Below are 22,751 nucleotides of genomic sequence, written 5' to 3'. Positions count from 1 at the left end.
TTCTGTTGGGAGACCAGCTCAGGAAGTTAAGAACATCCTGCCATCTGATGGCCAGTGTAACTGCTATGCTGGAAGTACGGAGAGTTTTGACAAAACATCAGTGCAGAGGTTGAAAGGAAAGGATTAAGGCTGAGGAGCTGTGGTAAGCAGTTTGGTTGCTATTCAATTTGAGGCAAATGGAACATTTTAAGTAAATCAATAACATAATCTGATGTAATGTCACCAAGATCACTTTAGTTGCTATGGAGAATAAATTATAAAAGGCACGGGTAACCCATGCCTAGCACAGATTACTTTAGCAATTCTGAATGTAAGTTCTGTGGGCAAGTGAGACGTTGACACACTGGTAGGCATGGCAGAGCACCTGGTAATTTGGTAATATTTGGGATCTGTCTCAAAGTCTAAAATTAACTAAAAATAATAGTATTAATTGCTAAGTGTGGTGATGTTTGGAAATTTGAGGCCAGCCTGGTCTATATAGTGAGATCATGCCTCAGAAAGTATTAACTGATATAAATAGTAAAAACTACTTTGTAGCATGAATGAAGAATTTGAAGTTCTAAATTAGTAACAATGCCAAGAGCAAGTGATCCTAAATAATAAAAAAGATAACGGAAAGAGAATTCACTCAAAACGTACACAAAGCAATTATTTTCTATGCTAGCTGTCATATTAAAAACAGATGCTATTATTACTATTTACTGAGGCCAACTATAGAGTCCAAAATTTGTTTGCAGCCCAGTATAAAGCAGAATTAAGTTAATTACTTTACACATGAAAAATCTGAGGCTTTTATAAAGAATTACATATATGTAGTATGTAAGAAGCAGATCTAACATTTTAAGTCCAAGTGTGTCTTACTCCAGAGATACTTCATAGCCACCATTGGGCTCTAATGCTTGCTAGATGTGCACATACACACGTGCAAGTACATATGTACATACATGCATACATATACACACGCCCACAAACAGCATGTATCTTGTAGAATGTAGTTTGGATACATGCATGACTTTAACAGATATATCACATGTGCATCTGTGAGACAATTAATTGTAGGTGTGGACCCCTAATCCATGATCTAGTTTGTACCTGGGGTTCTTGATTATCCTGCTGGGCCCTAACTAACCAGAAACATGTGAATTACAGACAGGAAAGAGAAGGAAATAAGACAGTGTGATGATGGAGGCAGAACCTGAATTGGTTACTGACAAGGTAAGGGATGTCTCTAGAGGTCAAGACCAGTCAAGATTCTGGAAAGAGCAAAGTCTTGCTAAATTCTGAACTGTGTGCTTCTAGATATCCAAGAGAATTTGCTGTTTGACGGCATCGACTGTGTGGAAATGTGTTATGGCAGCCAAAGAAACTGAGTCACTCATTACTTCAGTAACCATAACGAAACTTAAATCTACGACAAAAGTATAGCATAAGTACCTATACATTATGAAAACTGTTACTAAATTATTATTGCTGTATATGACTAATTAAAGAAGGTAAACTATTGGGGTCTGAATATAACTGCAAGGCGGGGCTGTTTATTGGTGCTCCATGGGACCTTTAGGATTGTTGGCCCATATATGTGACCGTGGGAAGAACGGCACCCCAAGCTCACTTTCCCAAGAAAGGAAGAGGCAGCTAGCAGTCAGGAGGCTTGTATCTTCACTACAATTTGGGAGCTTACCCACAAAGCCTGAGGAAAATTATTCTCAGCAGAAAAAGAGGCCTCTGCATTCTGTACAGCTCTTTGTAATCCCCCTCACACTCACACCACCCCCCTTTTGAGACAGCATCTCATATATCCCAGGCTGGCCTCAAACTTGTTATGTAGCTGAGGATGACCTGAACTCCTGATCCTCTTGAACTCTGGGGTTATAGAGGTGCTCCATCATAGCCAGTTAGTGCAGTGCTGGGGAGAAACCCAGGTGTTTGTTAGATTGGTCTGAGCTACTTCACAAGGCCAGTTCTTTGTAATTGTTATTAGCCATCTTGTCTTATTTCAGCTGAGGTTTAGAAAATTGCTCTTGATAGGCCTTGAGGAGTCCCCAACCCCAACCCTCTTTGATACTGGGGACTGAATCTAAGGCATTAAGCATTGCCAAGCTAAAGACATACCACCAAGCTATGTTCCTAGCCCACTCTGTTACTTTCTTCTTGCCTTTCCTTAAAAAAAGCAGAGATTTAGAGAAAACAACAGTGAAATCTGGGGCACCAGGAAAAACAGATAACTTTCAGGGCATATGTGTTGCCCTGAATCATCCACTCAAGGAAGAAGAGGCATTTTATTTATGACTGTGGTCAGTGACAGCATTGTTTGACTATGAGCTCTCAAGGAAGAAAAGAGAAACCTCCATGACCAGGTGATCCTAGACAGGTGAGAGGAAGAAATTAGAAACACAAGAGCCCATGTGTTCATTGCACTGGACAGTTGGAGGTGACCACTTCTGTGTAATACATTTCCTACTTTATTTTTATCTTTTAAAAACCATTACAAACTCACTAATCAATATCTGTCCTTGTCTCTTTGGGGGAATAATTTTCATATTATTTTTTCTTCCTTCTTCCTGTCTCTAAAATATCCCCCTTTAAACTTTACTCTCATTCTTTTCTTGTTGGACTTCCTCAGAAGGGACCCAAAAGCATACTGAAAGCAAGATGGTACCCTGCTACTTCTGGCAAACCCTACAAGGCATTATGGACATCTAGTGGCTGCTCAGGATAATGCCACAGGGACAACGGTATAATCAGAGTGGGGAGTGGGCTGGCCTGACACTCCCAGATCCCTCCGCGTGACTAGTCCTTGGGCTTCTCATTAAAGATCCAAGTCATTGGAACGGCATACCAGCAATATTAAAGCCCCACCCTTACCCCGAAACCAGCAAAATATAACATGTTTGTTCACAAAGAATACAGTACAGGCATTTGGTGATGTCTTGAAGCCAGGGTTTGAAAGGCAATAAAGCCACAGAAAACATGTAGACAGGACTGAGCTCAGAAGGGACAGACTTTGGTATCAACTAGCCATGTAACTAGTTAAGTCATCAGTAAAGTGAGAGATCAAATCAAGATAATCGATCTCTCTCTCTAGATGTCTAGATTAAACTGAAGGAAGCATTCTCTCCTCAGCTTCATGGGCCATCTCCAAAGCTGGGCTACAATCCCAAAGGATCAACCTTTTCCCCAAAGCCGTCTGAAAAGAACTGAAAAGAACGTACTAGTCCATTTCCCTGACCATATACATGAAGAAATCAAGATTTACTTTATGATTCATCATGTCTAACAGTGACAGGAACTCAGGTATCCCAACCTCAGTACAAGGCCCATTCTTCAAAACTGAGCTGCTGACCGTTCCCAGCCTCTTGAACTCTTGTCTATGCAAAAACTTACTGTTCTCAGACCGGCGCCCTTCCTATTTAAGTGCAAGTTGACTTCTCATTTCTTGGTGGCACCACTTCAAACTACTGGTTGTGAGGGGCAACAGGGAGAGTTCGGTTTATCTAGAGTAGAGGTCACAGGATTCCTAGCCCAGGAGGACTGTGTACTGGAGGCCTCACAGTCTCTTTAGTCTGCTCTGTAGGTTCAGGAACTGTGCTGGCCTAGCTGACCTACTGAGAGCAAAGCAGTCCCAAGTGGAGCTTCACTGAGTTTGGAAACGTTTGCCTTCATCAACAGCAGCCACATTTACTGCGAGCTCATTCCTATGTAGTGGTTTTATTCAACTCAGCCCACCCACCCTCTTCCACCTTCACAGTGGAGGGGTGGAGGGCAACAGCTGTCATTTAATGGGCCTGGAGCTGAACAGATGGGGCTGAGTTTGTCTACACAGGCAGGAAACCATTTCAGGCATAGTCCCTCTTCTGACCAAGAAAGGAGGAACACCATATCCCAGTGTGCCACCCAGACCTTGGTGATGCCCCTGCCTTCCCCAATACCACAACTCTCTTCCTGCTCAGTGGCAGCCAATCCCCAGTGTTCCAGGATCACATCTCCTGGGGCTTTAATGAAGAGTGCAAAGAAGAACTGGAGACATGTCTGCAAGTTCATGTCCAGCACTTTAAAGGACGCGGCCAAAGGATTCCATGAGTTTGAGGCCAATTTGGGCTTTAAAATAAAATCCTGTCTCCAAGTGGTAGAAAGAGAAAGAACTACTACAGAGTCGAATGGAATCAGACCTCAGTATGAGGGAGTGACTTACCTCTACTTCTCATTTCTCCTCTTGCTCTCTCATCACCAGTGAGACAAGTTTACAGGACATATTTTTTTAGCCCCTCCTCTGACACTCTGATTTCTCATACACCCTCTCTGAATACTCAGTCTCTCCCCAACCTTGCCTCCACCATTGGCCTGCGTGGCAGATATAGCAGATATTTTATTAGTGATGAAATCGCTGGTCTCATGAATTAAATCAGACTGACTGGAAAAGCTGACTGTCACTATCTGACAGTCGGACTATAACCAAGTTATTGTTTGCCTGAGCTAAGTGCCTTCACCTGGAAAATGGAGACAGCAACAGACAATCATTTCAGTGGGGTAAATAAAGAATTGACCAGAACAGACATAGATTCTTAGAATGGTGGGCACACAAACACTGTTGAGTGAGTGGATAAAAATTGACTTCATTCCTCTGGAAGAATACTTGGAGGAATCATTTCCATACTCAAGATCCCTGACATCAATCTGTGTAAGGCCTTTCCAGGGTTCAAGTCTTGGTACTATAACTTAACATATGTGACCCAACTATCTATCTCTCTCTCTTTCTCTCTCTCTCTCTCTCTCTCTCTCTCTCTCTCTCTCTCTCTCACACACACACACACACACACACACACACACACACACACACAAGCTCAGAAATAGGTTTTTCCTTGACAGCAAATGTAAGCTAAGGTCTGGTAAAGGATGAAGACATTGAGTTGCCCACACTGGAACTTTCCAGGATTTGAAGGTTTAGATTTTTGGGCAGTTGATATTAATGAGTTTATGGCTGTGTTTGAGTTCAGAAAGTTGGGAAATTCTGGGCTTCAGGATCCTGAAGCAACAGCGCACCTGGGAACCATGGAGTTAAACAAGCATGCTTGTTAGATAACAGGGGTTGTTATCAAGGCAAGAGGCTGGAAGGAGGGAATAGTAAACACATGTCTAATTCTACTGGACCTACATCACAGCGCTAACCTATAGACTGTTTCACCCTCACATGGCTGAGAAAGGAGGTTCTTTTATGGGGGAATGGGTTAGTAAATGCTGACCTACGTTTTTACATTAGACTGCCAAAGCATGTATAGGGGCTAGAATTTCCTTTCCAGCAAACGGCTATAGGAAGCTGCTAAGAGGTGCTCAGGGAGTCCCAGAGAGAGAGGCTAGTGCAGCTCAAGGGGCAGAAGGCATAAAGCACAAACCTGGCCCCTGCATACCAGGTAGGGAAAGGGGGCGACAGGGAGGCAAGGCTGCAGCTCCATGAATGAACCCTGGGTTGCGCCATGGGTTCTGGGAGCTCACCTCAATCCTTCCCAGGTTGTCATTCCCTCAGCTCCATCAATTTGGTCTTTCTTTCCACTGTTTCCCGCCCCCACAACCCTCATTAAGAAAACTATCATTTTAAAGCCCCAGTTACAGCCGGGGTGGGTGGGGGTGAGAAAGTGTGCGAGGGAGGGGACTGTTAAGACAGGCTCAGAGCAAGGCAAAGCTTAGGTTCCGTGGTCTTCTGACTCAAATCAGCCCTTGCGTCCCCGGCTGCCTGCCCCTGAGTCCACACCATCCTGCAGATCCAAACTCCTGGCCGCGCGGCCAGGCACCCCGTGGGCATTCAGCGGGGGTGCGTATGACGCGGGCATTCGCAGGAGGTCGGCCAACTGCAGCAGCCCTACCGAGGGCGGCCGCACCCGGGCCCCTGAGCCCAGCAGTCCAGGGCTGGAAGGGGCTGGGTGGCCAGGGTGGGGGCCGTGCTGTCTGCCGCTGTAGCCCCGCACCGCTCCAGCCTATCAGGGGCCATCCAGCCACTCGCTCCGACCTGACCAAAATAGCTGCGAACGCCTGCGACTAGCGCGCGGCCCCTCACTTGACGCTCACTCCGACTCACTCGCCCGCTAGCCCGCCCGGGCCGCTCCGATCGTCTGGAGGGGGCGGGGAGGAAGCTGCCGGGGAGGGGGGAGGGGAAGGGGGAGCAAGGAGGAAGGAAGGAAGAAAAGAAAGGAAGGAGGGAGGGAGGGAAGGAAGAAGCAAGGAAGGCAGGCAGCCCTCCGCGACTCGGGGCTGCGCGGCGCGGGCTGGCGCGCTCTGGAAGGCGCGGCGTTAACCCCTTGAGGGCAGGCGGCGGAGGGGGAGCGGTGTTAAAACATAAGAGCACTGCATCACGCTAATCTTCTCCCCAGAACAGTATGCGTCAGCAGTACATTCACGTTCTGACTGAAGGACAAAAGGATGAGAGAGCAGTCTGCGTGGCTGCCGCCTGCAACACCGCGAGCCCGGCGCGAGGAGAAGACGGTGGGTGCCGAGCGCAGGGGCCCCATTGCTGTCGCCGCCGCCGCTAGCCAGCAGGGACCATGTTCACGGGCTCCGGAGCGTTTCCCGCAGCCGCGACCCCCACTGCTCACGCCGCCGTCGCCAGAGCTCCGGCCGCTGCAGCAGTTCGCTGGCAGCTCGGCCGCTGAAGACTCCGGGAGCCCCAACGGCGAACTCGCACTCTCCGCACAAAACCGGGGCCGGCGGCGCGCGGGGAGCCCAGCAGTGGCGGGCGGCGGCGGGCGCTTGCGCGCTGCCGGGGGCTGCGGCCGCCGCCGCCGGACCCGCGCCCGCCCCCGGAGTCCCTGAAGGGGCCTGCGGTGCGGGCGCGACCGCGGGCGCTGCGCGCTCCTCCGCTCGCGGACCGGGCCCCGACGCCACGTCCACGCGGCTACCCCTCCGGGGCTGGACGGATTACCGCTCCTCGCGCCAGCAGACGGCAGGACTGGAGAACTGAGCCCAGTTTTTGTCTTTTTAACCCTTTGGAGAAGAGGCGAGGAGAAAGGGGGTGTGTGCCTAGGGAGGGCGAAGGCGCTGCGAACACCTCTTAACTCTCGCTGCTCCGCGAGCTCACGACCGCAATCAGCTGCCGCCAGCTCCAGGCGGCCGACGCCGGGAAAGCGGAGTGGAGAGCAGCGCAGCAGCCGGGGAGCGCGGCCTGGGCGGCTTCGGGGCGCCCCCGCACCCCCATCCCCCGCGACAGCCCAGGGAGAGGGCTGGGGGCGCCGGAGACACACTTTGGCGATGAAGCGCCTTCCCCCGCGGCTGGAGCGAGCTGGTGCCAGGGTCCAAGGACAAAGCAGGGAAGCGCTGGTGGCGCCGCTCCTCGGGATCTCGGGGGGGCATGCACCTGCATAGCCCGCCGGGCCTTGGCTCTCCCTGGCGCGCCTCAACTCCGCGGCTTCGCCGGCTCCGGATTTACTAGAAGCCATTTTGTCTCCCCCACCCCTCCCCTCCCCGCTGCCCTCCCTGCCCCCACCACTTCCCCCTTTGTTAATTAAAACTAAAGTCAGAATGGGAACGATGTACCCAGCTCCCGTGGAGAAAGCTTAAGGACAAGGCGCTAATTCTTTCCTGCTTTCCTTCCGAGGTAGGTGACAGCGAATTGGGTGGGGATGGTTGCAACGTGGGAGAGAAAAGTCTTAGCTTTCTATGGGCTGGCCTTGGGGGTGGGCTGGTGGATGAGGGGCCGCTCTGTAGTTTGGCAGGATTTTTCTAGGCCGATCTGCTCGTCTCTAATCGCCCCCTCCCCACCTCCTTCTCCAGATGGAAAGAGGAGCTCCTAGCTCACTTAAGCCGGGGTAAGGCTGGTTCTCTTTTCCAAGCCAAAATCCCAGGCGATGGTGAATTATGAACGTGCCACACCATGAAGCTCTTGTGGCAGGTAACTGTGCACCACACCTGGAATGCCGTCCTGCTTCCCGTCGTCTACCTCACGGCGCAAGTGTGGATTCTGTGTGCAGCCATCGCTGCTGCCGCTTCAGCCGGGCCCCAGAACTGCCCCTCCGTCTGTTCCTGCAGTAACCAGTTCAGCAAGGTGGTGTGCACCCGCCGGGGCCTTTCTGAGGTCCCGCAGGGTATTCCTTCCAACACCCGGTATCTCAACCTCATGGAAAACAACATCCAGATGATTCAGGCCGACACCTTCAGGCACCTCCACCACCTGGAGGTCCTGCAGCTGGGCAGGAACTCCATCAGGCAAATAGAGGTGGGGGCCTTCAATGGCCTCGCCAGTCTCAACACCCTGGAACTGTTTGACAACTGGCTGACTGTCATCCCCAGTGGGGCCTTTGAGTACCTGTCAAAGCTGCGGGAGCTCTGGCTTCGCAACAACCCCATTGAAAGCATCCCCTCTTATGCCTTCAACAGGGTGCCCTCCCTCATGCGTCTGGACTTGGGGGAGCTTAAGAAGCTGGAGTATATCTCTGAGGGAGCTTTTGAGGGGCTGTTCAACCTCAAGTATCTGAACTTGGGCATGTGCAATATTAAGGATATGCCCAATCTTACACCCCTAGTGGGGCTAGAGGAGCTTGAGATGTCAGGGAACCACTTTCCTGAGATCAGGCCAGGGTCCTTCCATGGCCTTAGCTCCCTCAAGAAACTATGGGTGATGAACTCACAAGTCAGCTTGATTGAGAGGAATGCTTTTGATGGGCTGGCTTCCCTTGTGGAACTCAACTTGGCCCACAATAACCTTTCATCTTTGCCCCATGACCTCTTCACTCCCCTGAGATACCTAGTGGAGTTGCACCTACACCACAATCCTTGGAACTGTGATTGTGATATCCTGTGGCTGGCTTGGTGGCTTCGGGAGTACATTCCCACCAATTCCACCTGCTGTGGCCGCTGTCATGCTCCCATGCACATGCGAGGCCGTTACCTGGTGGAGGTGGACCAGGCGGCCTTCCAGTGCTCTGCTCCCTTCATCATGGATGCACCCCGGGACCTCAATATCTCTGAGGATCGGATGGCAGAACTTAAGTGTCGGACTCCCCCTATGTCCTCTGTGAAGTGGTTGCTGCCCAATGGAACAGTGCTCAGCCACGCCTCCCGACACCCACGGATCTCTGTCCTTAATGATGGCACCTTGAACTTTTCTCGTGTGCTGCTCATAGACACTGGAGTGTACACATGCATGGTGACCAATGTGGCAGGCAACTCCAATGCCTCGGCCTACCTCAATGTGAGCTCGGCCGAGCTCAACACCCCCAACTTCAGCTTCTTCACCACAGTAACAGTGGAGACCACAGAGATCTCACCTGAGGACATAACACGAAAGTACAAGCCTGTTCCCACCACATCCACTGGTTACCAGCCGGCATATACCACCTCTACCACGGTGCTCATTCAGACCACCCGTGTGCCCAAGCAGGTGCCAGTACCCTCAACAGACACCACCGACAAGATGCAGACCAGCCTGGATGAAGTCATGAAGACCACCAAGATCATCATTGGCTGCTTTGTGGCAGTGACACTCCTAGCTGCTGCCATGTTGATTGTCTTCTATAAACTTCGCAAGCGGCACCAGCAGCGGAGTACAGTCACAGCTGCCAGGACAGTAGAGATTATCCAGGTGGATGAAGACATCCCAGCAGCAGCATCTGCAGCAGCAACAGCAGCTCCATCCGGTGTATCAGGTGAGGGGGCAGTAGTGTTGCCCACAATACATGACCATATTAACTACAACACCTACAAACCAGCACATGGGGCCCACTGGACAGAAAACAGCCTGGGGAACTCTCTGCACCCCACAGTCACCACTATCTCTGAACCTTATATAATTCAGACCCATACCAAGGACAAGGTACAGGAAACTCAAATATGACTCCCCTCCCTCAAAAAACTTATAAAATGCAATAGAATGCACAAAAAAGAGCAACTTTTGTACAGAGTGGGGAGAGACTTTTTCTTGTATATGCTTATATATTAAATCTATGGGCTGGTTAAAGATTATATTAAAATTTAAAAACAAAAAAAATTAAAACACAACTATTTTCTAACTTGTAAGTTCTATTTAAAGGGGGAGGGAAGGGAATCTTGGCAATGCTGTGGGTAGGAGCCTCTAGTCAACTGGTGTAAGGTGGAAACTGCTCAGACAAAACAAGCTACAACAACCAGCACCCCTAGAGAGGCAGGGTGTGGGCTGCTGGGGGTAGGAATGATAGATCGCACCTGTCATTTTTTAGAAGATGCTTCACATGATATAGGAATACAATTTCTACAGACATCTTTCTTAAGCTGAGAGCTGTCTTTACAGATCTATCTTATAAAAATAATTTAAAAAAGCATCACAAATTTGTACTCTGCCAAAATGTTGAGAGGCAATAATTTTTTTTCTTTCATAGGCAAAGGGAAAGATAGATCTGTAAATATATTTTAAGTAGGAAAACCACCAAAGTTCAAATGAATCCTTAAAGGGGTTGTTTCTTTGTCCCTGAGCACAAGTCCTCTGGGTTTGTGCCCTAAGACTTGCATGTATCTCCCCCGACAACGCTTCAGGACAGCTTAGAAAGGGAGCTGGCGTAGCTCTCAGTCGAATGCTTTCACACTGCACCAGATTCCTGCAGTTGGGCATAACCCACTCTGCAAGGCATGTGTCTATTCAGGGTTTCCCGGGAGGAGGTGGCCAGAAGGGGGTGCGGCACCGGGGAAGGAGGGAGGCAGAAAAGCAGAGGGGATGATTCACAGGAGGCCATAAATTAGCATTGTGCCGAGTCCACCTGTTGTTCCGGGTATCTGACAAATGATTGTAGACAACGATGACATTTTATGATTTTTCAAAAAAGATCTTGTTTGTTTAAAGGTGGAGAAAGAGGAGAGGCTGGGAGTGGGGGGAACTTAGGGGAGTGGAAGCTTTTCTCATGCTTGGGATTTGGTGACTATTCTAAATGCTGATTCATTAGGGATTATTACAGCTGATGCCAACTGGAGTGGGGGCAGAACATGAGTAGAGAGGAAAAAAGGAGAGCTAAAAAGGGCACAGGCTCAATTTAAAGAAGCCTTTGCCAACCAGGATTTTTTTTGGGGGGGGGATGTGAAACCCACAGTTACAACAAAAGTGACAAGCGGGCTCACACAACTGAGTTCTGCACGGAATCCTGTTGAATGGGGCACCATGGAGGGAAGCTTCCCTCCCCTAGGCCTACCTCCAGTAGAGCTATAAGCAGGGGGCAAGATCTGTTATTCTGGTCCATTTAACGATGTAACTTTCAGTTATTATTTTAGCTTTAAGAGGAAATAAAGGGTTCAGATTTGAAGGGGGTGGTATGGGTGGGGGGAATGCCAACAAAAGAACACTGATTGTAATGTGAGAAAAGTGTATTTTTGTATTTTAATAAATATTGTTCGATTTTTAATTCAATGTCCCCAAAGGGTTAAATTGAATAAGAAGACCCTGAACCTATACAGTCTTATAAGTATTGGCCGAGTCATTTATATTTAAATAAAGGGGGTGGGGGGAGGGAAGAGGCACGATGTGGGGAGGGAGACAATGTTAATTTTTTTTAAAGTGTGGGAAAATGCTAAAAGCTGTCAACCACCTTTCTTTAGTTTAAATAAATGCACCCCGACTCCAGTGCATCTTCCATGAGCTAAGTGTGTTAGTCCCTGGCTTTGTTGGGGATAGAACCAAATTCCCCATGCCCTGGAAAAGCAGGGGAAATGGGTCAGCCTCAGCTCCTGGGACCTGGCCAGAAGTGAACTGCCACCTCAGCAGAACCTGATGGTCAGGCAGTACCAGCTCAACTCAAGGACCCTGGGAGGCTTGGATATAAGAGGGCTGCAGTAATGTAGTTTGGCTGCAAATTCCCATAGGCAGTGTTGTTTCCCCCAGAGCTGAATAGTCAGATGTGTGTTGAAGGAGGTGGGGGTCTGGCTCCTGAGGTTCACAGAAGGATGACTTCCAGGGAGGCTCCATGAACAAGGACCCTCGTCAGCACATTTATACTAATGCAGAGAATGAGGACTGAGTGGGTGTGATCTATCTGGCAATAAGGAGGGAAAGAAGCAGGTAGCACTTTGCAGCAGTTGGCAAAGAAATCCTCCTAGGTATACAGATCATTTCTGGCCATCAGTGCCTAAGATAAGCTGGTACGCACTTACAATGCAGGCAACAACGGTTGGTTCTCTCTGTCCTTTTCCCACTCTACCTCTAATAAAGAAAACTGCAGCAGAGCAATGGGTGGGACTTGGCTAAGATCAGATGAGAATTCAAGAAAGGGCTCTGTCCCCTAGAGCCACACAACACAACCTGGGCTGTTGAGCACACACTCTGAGGCCAGTGACAACAGAGCTGCTGCCTCAGCACCACGAGGTGGGCACTGATTTCCTAACATCCCCTTCTTTTTGTGACAGCTGTCTGGGAAGTCAGAAATTCTGCAGTAACTGAAATGACGAAGGTCTGAGGACAGAGGCGGAGGAAGAATCCTAAGGAGGAATGCCTTTGTTCTCCCATGAGCATAGTCCAGTCTTAGAACCTGAGGGAGAACTGCTTTCTAGAAGGAAACTGAAGGGAGGGGGGTGGGAGGATAGAAGGGGAACTCTAGACAAAAGTATCCTTGGCATGTCAGGGACAGCTCTTTCCCCAGTGGGCCTATCCTCTGGCCTGGCACTGTTCTGCAGGTAGAGAAGTCACCCTCTTTTGCTTTACAGCTGGGGTAGATCCTCCCCTAAGCAGGCGCTTGGGACAGTTTTCCAAAGAGCCTCAGGAGCATTGAAGTGAGGCTCTAAGGCTGTGTTAGTGAGTCATTCTCAAGCCTGGCTGGCCAAGCTGTAAGGCTGGTTACCTGGGAATGGAACGTGGGTTGGTAGCTCTTCAGGGGTAGTTATAGCAACACATTAGAGCAAAGACTGTGGCTAGTATGGAATTACAGACTTTTCATTACAGAATTTTTAAGGTCATGAAAATTACTTAGTCTAATTTTAAAAAATATTTTCTGGTCAAGGAAACTGAGCTCCACAGAAATGGAAAGACATATCCAAGGTCATACTGAACATGGGAGAGGTGGGACTAAAGCCCGGGTCTCCTGACTCTGAAGCCAAATGTGTTTACTCATTGAGGCTCTTATTGGCTAGCAAGAATGTGTTTCTTTCCATGCTAAGATGCAGTGAAAATGGGACTTCCTACAGATGCTTCTGTGTTCTCTTCTTCCATAAAGAGCTGCTCACGTTCCATCCCACCCAGCTCTGCTACTCTGTAAGGCCGGACCACAGCCGACAATAGGAGCTCCGTGTGTGCATAAGTGCTGGATTCTGCATATCCAGCTTCTGGAGTCCTAGACCCAGTGGCTGACAGAAACTGCAGAATCCCACAAAGGGTGGCAGCTACAGGAGAAAGATGAAAGTAGGTATGTTGGTGTGTCCAGTGAGAAAGTTGCCTTCCTCCCAACCATGGACTGGGGAGCTTTGCAATGTGGATGACTGACAAGGTCTTAAAGTTCCTATTAGAGAAAACCTCTACAGTCTACAGGAGTGGTCTGCTTATATGGCTCAACAATGACAAGAGTTCCTCCTCCTCTGCTGTACCTACCTACCTATCTAGTTTTAAATCATTTAAAATGTTCCTATCTGTCTGTTTAGTGGGGTGAGGGGACATGAGTGACTGTCAGAGGACTCTATGTGATCTGAGGCTAGAACTCGGGCCATTAGGCTTGGTAATGAGTGCCTTTACCTGCTGAGCCATCCTGCTAGCTCACTAGCCTTAGTTCTTTAAATGTCACACTGTAGTTACCATTTCTATAATCTATTCCAAGTCTTCTTATCACCCTTTGGTGTAATAATGCTGTACCATATTATCATTGCAGGTAGGCAGGCTAGTCTCTAATGCTTACAGATGCTAGTTTATCGTGGCTATTTAACATGTATTGAGACCAGTAACTTAACTTCCTGGGTAGAACAACGTGAAGAGTCCCTCCTGCAAAACAATTCCTATTGTTGGCAGGCAGGAGGCTCAGAATCAGTAGCCTCCGGCTTCCTCACGGCCGATGACTATGAACAGCAGAGAAGGTTAGGTGGGTCTTTCTTACACCAGGCTTCTATCTCAGGAGGGTAGGGTTCAAAATTTAGGGTCTACCGTTTCAGTGCACTAAAGCAGTAAAGGCTTAAAATTAGAGGAGAGAAAGGAGAGAGAACACTTATATATCTAAACATATGTCTGCTTTTATCTCCTCTGCTGGCACTCAGCACACCATGCCTCCGCCTAATGCAGGCACTGTTCATGCCATTTCTAAACCCTGCTTCAGCTAATCTGCAAGGCAGTTTGGCTCCTTTGGTCTCCATCCACTTAGAAAGCACCCTTTCGTTTGCAGGGGGAAGAATGGCTTAGCTACTGGGCTGTTTCCATCTTTGCTTTAAATTAAAATAAGCAAATTACATCTTGAACAGGTTTAAGAAATTAAAAAAGTAGGTCATTACCATTGTTGCCTCCCCAGGGCCCCCCATACACATGAGGGGCGGTTAGGGAACATGATGTTTGCAAATAGACTCTGCAGTCAGTATCCTGGGTTGAATTCTAGCTCCATACTTCCTAGCTCTAACTTAGGCAAGTACTTAGTGTCTTCATCTGTAAGATGAAGACAATATTAATTAGTATGTGCTTCACTACTTCATAGGCTGTTGTGAACATTGAAAATTGTACACCTCACACTTAGCGTGGTGGCTGATATTTTATAGTAGGTACTTTATATATATAGTTGGCGGTTATTTGATGATATAAGTATACAGACCAAAGACCAGGGCCCATCATCTCCCCTGTCTTTCAACCTTACATATACTCTCACTATTCCAGAGAGAACGAATCGTTATCTAGAAGTTGGAGACAATCCACCCACAAGCCCAAATATGCTGGAAAATATGGTTGTACTTTATTTCCCAGGAAAACTGTCTTGTGTTCTGTACCTAAAGTAACTCCGTAGCTGGCCCACACATTATCTTAGTCCAGAAATGGATTACATTTTTTGTAAAGGCACTTTTGCTAATAGTGATGTTAAAGACTGGGGGCTGGAATTGGACGTTTCTACCTAGGAGGTTTTGGTCTTTAACAAGATGGCGAGCTTCCTAGTCTCTTCCTCTATCTGTGGTTCTCCACCGGAGGGGCGAGGGCGCAAATGAACCAATATTATCCAGGTCAGTGATGAAAATACTTCCTTACTATGAAGGCCTTACCCTACCAGGCCTGGAGGTGGGAAGGGGAGACAGCAAGGTGAAGAAGGCTCTGCGCACAGAGAGAGCTACTGGAGCTCTTATAGAAAGGGGGCTAGCACCATAATTTTAGCAAGTGAGAGAAAAATGAAGCTACATAGAAGAGACAGAGGCAAGTGTCTGCATGCAGTTAACAAGGAAAGCCAGGGAGATTTTTTTTCTTTTCTTTTTTATTTAGTACGCAGGATGCTGGCTGCACCCTGGACGGCAGAGGACTGTTATTGTGACACTGATGGCATGGAACAGAGGAGATGAAAAGTAGGGAGATCAGCTTTCCAAGCCAAAAAACAATGCATTTCGCCTTCCTAATGAGAAGCTAGAATTAGACTTAAGGATGATCATAGGTTTTATTCACTGGTACATGCCAACTTTGCTGTCAGAACTTGGGCCAAACCACACCTACCTACAACAGTCCTGTTGCCTGTCTTGCAGGCTGTCCACTGTTGGCGAAAGCAAGCCAGTCTTCAGGTGGTACCCTAAATTGGACTCTGGTAGTTCTCTTGGGTCTGCTATAAACCCATGTCCTCATTTTTAGTAGGTGTACAGTTCACTATTTACCCTCAAAGGAAGGATCTACAGAAATTTTGATGACTGAATTCAGTGCTTATGAATACTTGTAGTGAGTCACAGAGTAGGCCTAGACCTGTGTGGAGTTAGAGAAGCCGTCTTGTCAAAACAAGTTAGCACTTGAGAAAGCAGCACATCTCAGAGGCTTTGGAATCTGTATCTGGGGAGCAGTGAGTTGAGAGACCACTCTAGCACCAGGTGTCAGGGCTGCTGGACCACAGTGAGACTCAGTCTTTCAAGCTCACACAGTCTATGTATCCAGTTACAGAACTAACTAATGACTAATGGTCACATAAATTATAAAACAGCAACAGAAGAGTCCTTGATACATTTATTTCTTTAGTATCCACCTACCTTCTTATATACCCACTAATAAAGACACCCTTCAATTATATCAGGTTTTCTTTCATAATCTCCATTTGAGTCTACTCATCTCTATGATAGGGCTTAAGAAATTCCCAATGATCTTTTCATTTAAGAGTGATGGCTCTTTCTTCCCTCTAGTGGTTTGCATGCTCTTCTCCTCTCCAATGCTCTCTCTTACAGTTCCTTTAAGGTCTCGACTCTGGTTTTCCCTGTCTGAGCTGGTGGTATTTTAGTCATTAGTTAAGTCACTACCTGCTCAGTGAGTCAGCGTGCAGCGCGAGAAAGGCTTCACACACTGTTCCTTGGGCAAAGTTTGCTTTTCTGGCCTCAGGCTATTTCTTCTCAGTCTTGAAGGTCTGCATTTCTTCCTTTATCTACCCAATCATTTGGGTTCATTAATATCATTCAGACAGTTGCTCCAACTCAGGGACCCCCCCCCCCCCAGCCCATAGGTAAACTGAATGAGTTATAGACAGTTCTCAACATAGGCAGTTTCAGACAGGAACCAAGTGCCAGCTGTTGGTCCTAACTGGAGGAATGTTCAGTGCATCCTTCATAATAGCTCAGATAGAGAGCTGAGGTCTCAGGCACTAGCAGCCTGTTCCTGCAGCCTGGCAGCCACAGTGGCTACAAGTGATAATCTATTACCATTCCAAGAAGACTTAATTTCTGGACTTAAAGGAAGTCGGATAATACTTTATCCTATTAGTGTCTGCCTGTGTGAACTGACAATGGCTTCCTTCTGACATGACAGCACATTCTTCCAATTCATCTCTTTAAGGTCAGGGAGAGGGAAGTTTGGAGAATGAAAGAAAGGAGGAAAAGAAAAACACAAGGAAGAGACTGCCAGAGGAACCAGGAAAAGGAAGTCTACTTTTTTTTTCCCTATTAAAAACAAGGACAAGGCACCCAGATGATAACTGATTACCTCAAAGCACATCTGGTGTGTGCACGCCAGATTGGTTCTAAAGCTACAGAGAAGTATGACTATAACAAGATGAAAGTGTTGTCCCATTACAAGTTCTTCATACTTAAGTTTACTGTGTCAGCCATATAGCTTTCCCTTCTTTCAGTCTCTGAACCTCCTCCTTGGTCAAGAACATATCTCTCTGGGTAGACTCATGTCATCTTTACATCATAGGTTTTTATCAAGGCTAGCTAACCTCAAGGTTACAATGGGCACTGTGGCAGAGTGTGGGCTTTTCTAAGGCCAGAGATAAGATCACAGTCAAGGGTGCCCTCCGAATTCAGTCAAGAATTTTATTGAACTACCCAAATTTATTTATGAAGACAATGAAACCCAATGAGATGTGTGATTTGCTAGTATCATGCAGACCAGACCCTGGCAGGGCCACCATAACGTTCGACTCCAGGGGGTGCCATGTGTGGAAATGGCACGGTAACTGGTGATGCCTGGAGCCTGCAATTCTGTACTGTCTCTAATAGTTATGTTGCAGGGGGAGAAGGAAGGACTTTCCCACCAGTTCTCTAACTTGTGCTTAATGCTGGAACCATGCTATCTACTCAGGAGTTCAAACAGTTAAGAGCTGAGAACTAGGCAACTCTTTCTGTTCAGCTGTTAAGTATTGCAGGGCATGTGGTTTAATGGCAGTACAAAGTAGATAATCAAAAGGGACCTTTGTTATATAAGAGGTTTTTTTTCTTTCTCTCTAAATTGGTGGAGGGCAGTAAGACAACACCTGCCTCTGTATAGGGGAGGCTAAATCATTTTTGCTTGTTAGCCAGCTTAATGGCTGAGCTATCTCTCCAGCCCTGGAAGGCTAAATCATATTAGACGTTTGCCAAGGTCATGAAGACCACTGGAGAAGCAGCACAGTCTGCAGTCCTACGTCCACCTTCCTGGCTTTCCCTGGTATTGGACGGCAATGAGGCCCTCAGAGGGAATGCTCATGCTGACTTGGGAGACTTACTATGAACCATGGGGCAAAAAAATCCTTTCTTGGGAAACAAAGTGGCCCTAGCTACAATTTTATCATATATATTTAATCACAGTGTGCTGCCTTCAGGGTGATTTCTCATGAAGTCTCTGTATTCTAAAAGAACAGACACTTTAAGCCAAGGCTCTCTCTTGACCAAGTTAATTTAGCAGACATTTGCTGTCTTGGATGGGGTGGAGTTGCTTTAAACTTCAAAGCTGAGAAGAGAGGGGAGGTGGGGAAGAGAAAGAGGAGGGCGGGGGCTTCAAGCAAATGAGTTTCCATCTATTTAGGAGTAGTAATTTCTGTTAGTTCCCCTAGAGACCGGTCCCCTTCAATAATGGCCTGACTCTAATGATTCCCACTCTTAAGCAACAGCCTGTGTTATGCTGGTGTTGAGATGAACTGTGCCAGAGAATTCCCTTTTTCTCAGAGGAGCTGCTATCATTATGGAGGAGAGATTAGCCAGCAAGGAGGATGTGTTCTCAGTACTGAGCTAGGAAGACAAGCAAAGAGAACGTTCTTCTCTTGAAGGCTTGATACAGATGACCAGGACCAGAAAAAGATGGTGATAAGCAAAACGAATTCCCGGCGATGGTCAGCCCAGTGGACCAGGAGAGATGGCCAGTGAAAAGCCTATGGACTTCTTGACAAGCTGATGAATCTCATGGGAGAGAAGCACCAGCTATTGGCTAAGAGGTATAGGAAGCTTTTGGGTGTGTTCTAAATGCAGGCCTAATGCATAAAAACTGATGACTACTAAAGTTATGAAGTGGGAATAAGTTTTTGTGTTTTTTTTTTTTTGAAAGAAGGGGAATTGTTTAAGTTCCCAAATGAGTCATTTCCAGGGCAGACGCACATGGATGTATGTGGTCTAACAACTCTAAGGTTAGGGTTACAGCTGTCACTGAGGCTATAGAGATAGCGAAGGTGTGTGAGCTCTTCTCTTTTTAACAGACTGCAGTCTGGTGAAAGCTAATGATGTGGCTCTAGCTGCTGTGGAAAGCACTGCCAGCCAGTCTTGACTAGGGTTGTAGGAGTCTCCTTATTTTGCCCCTATTGGCTTTCCTGTGACGGAGACGGACTGCTTCCAGAGGCCGCTTTGCCAGATGTGTCAGCAGGCAGCCTGGCCAGAGAGCCTGCAGTGCAGACAGATGCCCTGGGCTGTATTCAGGATGGCAAGACCCTTTATGGTACTGCGGCTCAGCTCTGGGGCAGTGCCAGAGCGGCAGGGTAATTTTCCTCAGCCAGATCCATTCCCCCCAAACCTCTTCAAATATGTGGGCCATGGAGGGAGGCAAATTTAATTAAATTACTGTGTCATGGACTGCCCTTCCTCGGCAAGGGCTAAAAATGGGCTCATGCTGACATGCAAACCCATCTGTGTACTGAGAGCATGTGTATCTTCGTGCTGAGCTGTCAGCAGCTGGAAGGGGCTGGCAGTGCCTAGGGCAGGACAGTTACCTGGCCTTTGCTACAGTAAGACAGAGTCAACAATCCAACCTGGGCCCCATATAGCTCCACTGACCTTTTCCTTTTCATTTAGATGACTGAGTGGCACCCTGCCCCTTTCTGCACCAATTATTTCTCCTCAGATGCCTCTCTTATTGGCACTCAGGACTTTCCCGTAAGGCTGTGTCCTGCACTGTGCTGGGAGATACAATTCACGACCGCACAGGCAGGTCTGTTTGACTTGGCAGGAGATGGAGGGGTCTCCCGGGCAACTCTCAGAGTGCTACTTCAGCAGTTCCCTACTGGCAATGGCTTGCTGGAGAGAGAACTCTTGTCAAGTGCCAGAGTAAAGCAAAGAGTTCCTCTTCCCTTTCCATGTACAAGTGCCCCTGCAGGTATAGGACCTGAGCAGCAAATAGTCAAGTGATGGCTTGGCTGGGCCTGCCAACCTTATAAGGGCACTTCATTTCCCTCTTAGAAGTCCAGGCCTTGCTGCCTTTGTCTGTATACTCCACAAGTATACAGATGCTGCTACTGGAGCTGGATGAGGGCTTCCCTCTGCTGGTGAGAACTGGCCTGTGATGGAATCTGTGGGGAATGGCTAGGGCAGACACATGGTTCTACTGTAGCCAAGACAAGAGTCAGGTGGGAACCGTTTCTCAGCTTTTTCCCCAGAGAAAACAGAACTCTCAGGTTTGAAATTTTGTGGGATACAACTCTTGAAGCCTGAGGGGTGGCCCTGTAGCAGGCTATCAGGAAACCTTCCTGGAAGACTGGTTGCATTCACATTTCCTCTCCCACGTCCATTCTGGCATCAGGCAGACACCTGAAGGACTGTAGCAATAGTGCAGGTGCCTGTGAGGTGACCAGCCTCTGTGGGTCTCTTTTAAGGCAGGTTTATGGAATAATTTGTGACAAGAGAGAAGAACCTACCTACCCTGAACTGGAAGTCTCTAAAATAGCAAGACAAGAATACAGCGACTTTCTTGTTGTCATGACACTGCACTGACCGTTCCAGGGCTATTCTCTGAGCCATAATGAGGCTGGGGATAGATTGTGGGTGGAGATGGTGTATCTGTCACGTGTGTTGCTGGCTAGGTTTGGCTGTGAATCTGATGGCTTCTTTCAGAACTATGGCAAATCCTGTCTATTTAGACCCTTGGAATCCACCTCAACAACCTGGACTATGTCTGTAGGTTGCTTATAGTCAGCAGTTCCACACAACTAGATTTTATGGATTAAAAAGAGCGCGTAGCTTATGTTTCCTATAGTTAAATAGTTAAGTAAGCATTGTAACAGGAAGAGAAAGTGACATTTAATTCAAGATAATGAGGTTCGAGCAGCCACAAAGAACACAGAACTGACCATACTGGTGAGACTGACTGTGTGGTTTTATAGAGGAAAGGAGGTTCCTGGGTGTTCTACTCGACAAAGAATATGGTCTCTGTAGCAAATGAGACAGATGATGCCAGACTGCAGTCCTCAGTTGTAGGTAACAGTGGCATCTCAGCAGAACAAGGTCTGTTAGCCTCCCTCCACGAGGATGACCTCAGCTGCGAGTGTATATGGATACAGAACAGGCACATGCATCTCCAGGCCTCTGTCTTGTTATAGTAAGGATGTTATTGGTCCTTAGCTATTAAAATATTTTACCATTTCCAATGACTGAAACTATCCTTGCCCTACAGCAAATACACCAAGTTCTACAGAGTAGAAACTGTCTTCATCTTGAAAGTTTTCCAAAGGAGGGGTTTACCTTGAGGGTTTATGCGCCTCCTCATCAGCAGCCGGGGACCCGAAGCCTTTTCCAGTGCAGAACAGCTCTCCCTTCAGCAGAGCTGTTCTCAGAGATGCCTGGCAGGTCTCATTCACAGACACAGCCTGATAGACTAGGATCGCCTATGTAGTTTACAATCCTGCTGCCCAGCAGTAAGCCACCATGGGGAAAGGTTGGGGACTGTCCTACAGTTGCTGCCATGTTCTTCTGTAAAAGGTCAGGTACCAAGCCTCACCCCCATGTTTGTTACTAGTTATTTAATTTGTTAGAAGGGGACAAGGTAAAGAGAAACTAGTTGATTACAACAGTGATTAACTACCTTTAACACAATGAGGTGGAATGAGAAAACAACAGTGCTTTGAAAAACTGCCAAAGCCTATAATGATTAGAAAAGGAAGAAGAAAAAGAGAAGTAGTCTCTGTTATTACCCCTCCCTGGGTTCTCTTCTAGCTCACACTAGTCCTTAGGAGGTAGAGTGAGTGCTGCTAGGGCTCTTTGCAAGACTAGATTAGTGCTCATACAAGCATTTCTCACACAGAATGAACTTGAGCCTGGGCCTGTCCTTGTCGCTTGGGTTCAGTTCATTTTTTCTTTAAAATCATGGAGGAAGCTTAATGTATGTACTAGAACAATAGCCATGAGTTGTCTTCATCTTGGCCCCGGCTGAACTGTAGGCAAGTTTGGTTCAGCCAGCCCCCTCATCTCATAGAAAAAGGGCAAGAGAGGGGATAGGAGTGGCAGACGTCTCTGGGTACGGCTGGGGCCATCTGCACTACTGTGAATCAAGGTTGGCTCAGACAGAAGGCGCGAGGGAGGAGGTGCAGCTGCTGATGGCTCAGACAGCTTGGACCTGTCCAGGCAAACAAGCCGCTCAAGTGCAAGAACAGCCAGCCAAGTAGGCAGAGCACAAATGTGGACTTAAAGCTTGAAGTCTGACAAGATACGGAGAGGGTAGGAAGCTGTCTGGTATAACAGTGCCTGGCCTTGCCTGTTTCTCACTGCTGTGGCAGGTTCCTCTGCTACTGAAGGGTGGGATGTGAGGCATAGGAACTAGGGGTTGGAGGCAGACAAGCATTCCTTGAGTTTAAAATTGTCATTCTGGGGATTGGAGAGTCACCTGTGGATTATTCCTTTTCATCAGTATCTCTGAAAGGAAAAGTAAGCTCTTGTCCATAGATATATTTATCTCCGCTCTACTTTAGTGTTCCATGTTGAAAAGCAGTGGGCCTTGGGTATATTGATGTCGAAGATCTGTCTCAGCATCGCCTAAGGAGGAAATACAAAGGCTCTGTTCCCTTGTGTGGAGGAGTCAACTGTAGGCTGCTTAGGGAGTGAGGCAATAGTTTGGTTCCTTTTACTGAAGACTCCTGAGGCAATGCTTCCTTCTCTTAGGTGCGTATTAGCCATATTGAGGAGTCATTAGGTGGCAGGACTTAGGTATTTTTCTCCTGGAACCTTTCCCA

The 22,751-nt window shown here is 47.6% G+C and overlaps 2 protein-coding genes across 2 annotated transcripts in view; one reads left to right on the top strand and one right to left on the bottom strand.

Annotated features, from left to right (window-relative positions):
• Snd1 (staphylococcal nuclease and tudor domain containing 1) overlaps nucleotides 1-22,751 on the bottom strand; it is a 401,120-nt gene that overhangs the window by 48,929 nt on the left and 329,440 nt on the right. The gene's annotated exons all lie outside the window — the stretch shown is intronic.
• Nucleotides 6,880-11,348, top strand: Lrrc4 (leucine rich repeat containing 4). Its single transcript, XM_048451022.3, has 2 exons — nucleotides 6,880-7,582; nucleotides 7,759-11,348. The coding sequence occupies exon 2, from the start codon at nucleotides 7,859-7,861 to the stop codon at nucleotides 9,815-9,817; it is 1,959 nt and encodes a 652-aa protein (XP_048306979.1). The 5' UTR covers nucleotides 6,880-7,582; nucleotides 7,759-7,858; the 3' UTR covers nucleotides 9,818-11,348.

This window comes from Myodes glareolus, chromosome 25 (genome assembly GCF_982192425.1).
Source record: "Myodes glareolus chromosome 25, mMyoGla1.1, whole genome shotgun sequence".
NCBI lineage: Eukaryota > Metazoa > Chordata > Mammalia > Rodentia > Cricetidae > Myodes > Myodes glareolus.
The sequence above is the reverse complement of the archived record's forward strand: the minus strand, read 5'-3'. Positions and strand labels throughout refer to the sequence as shown.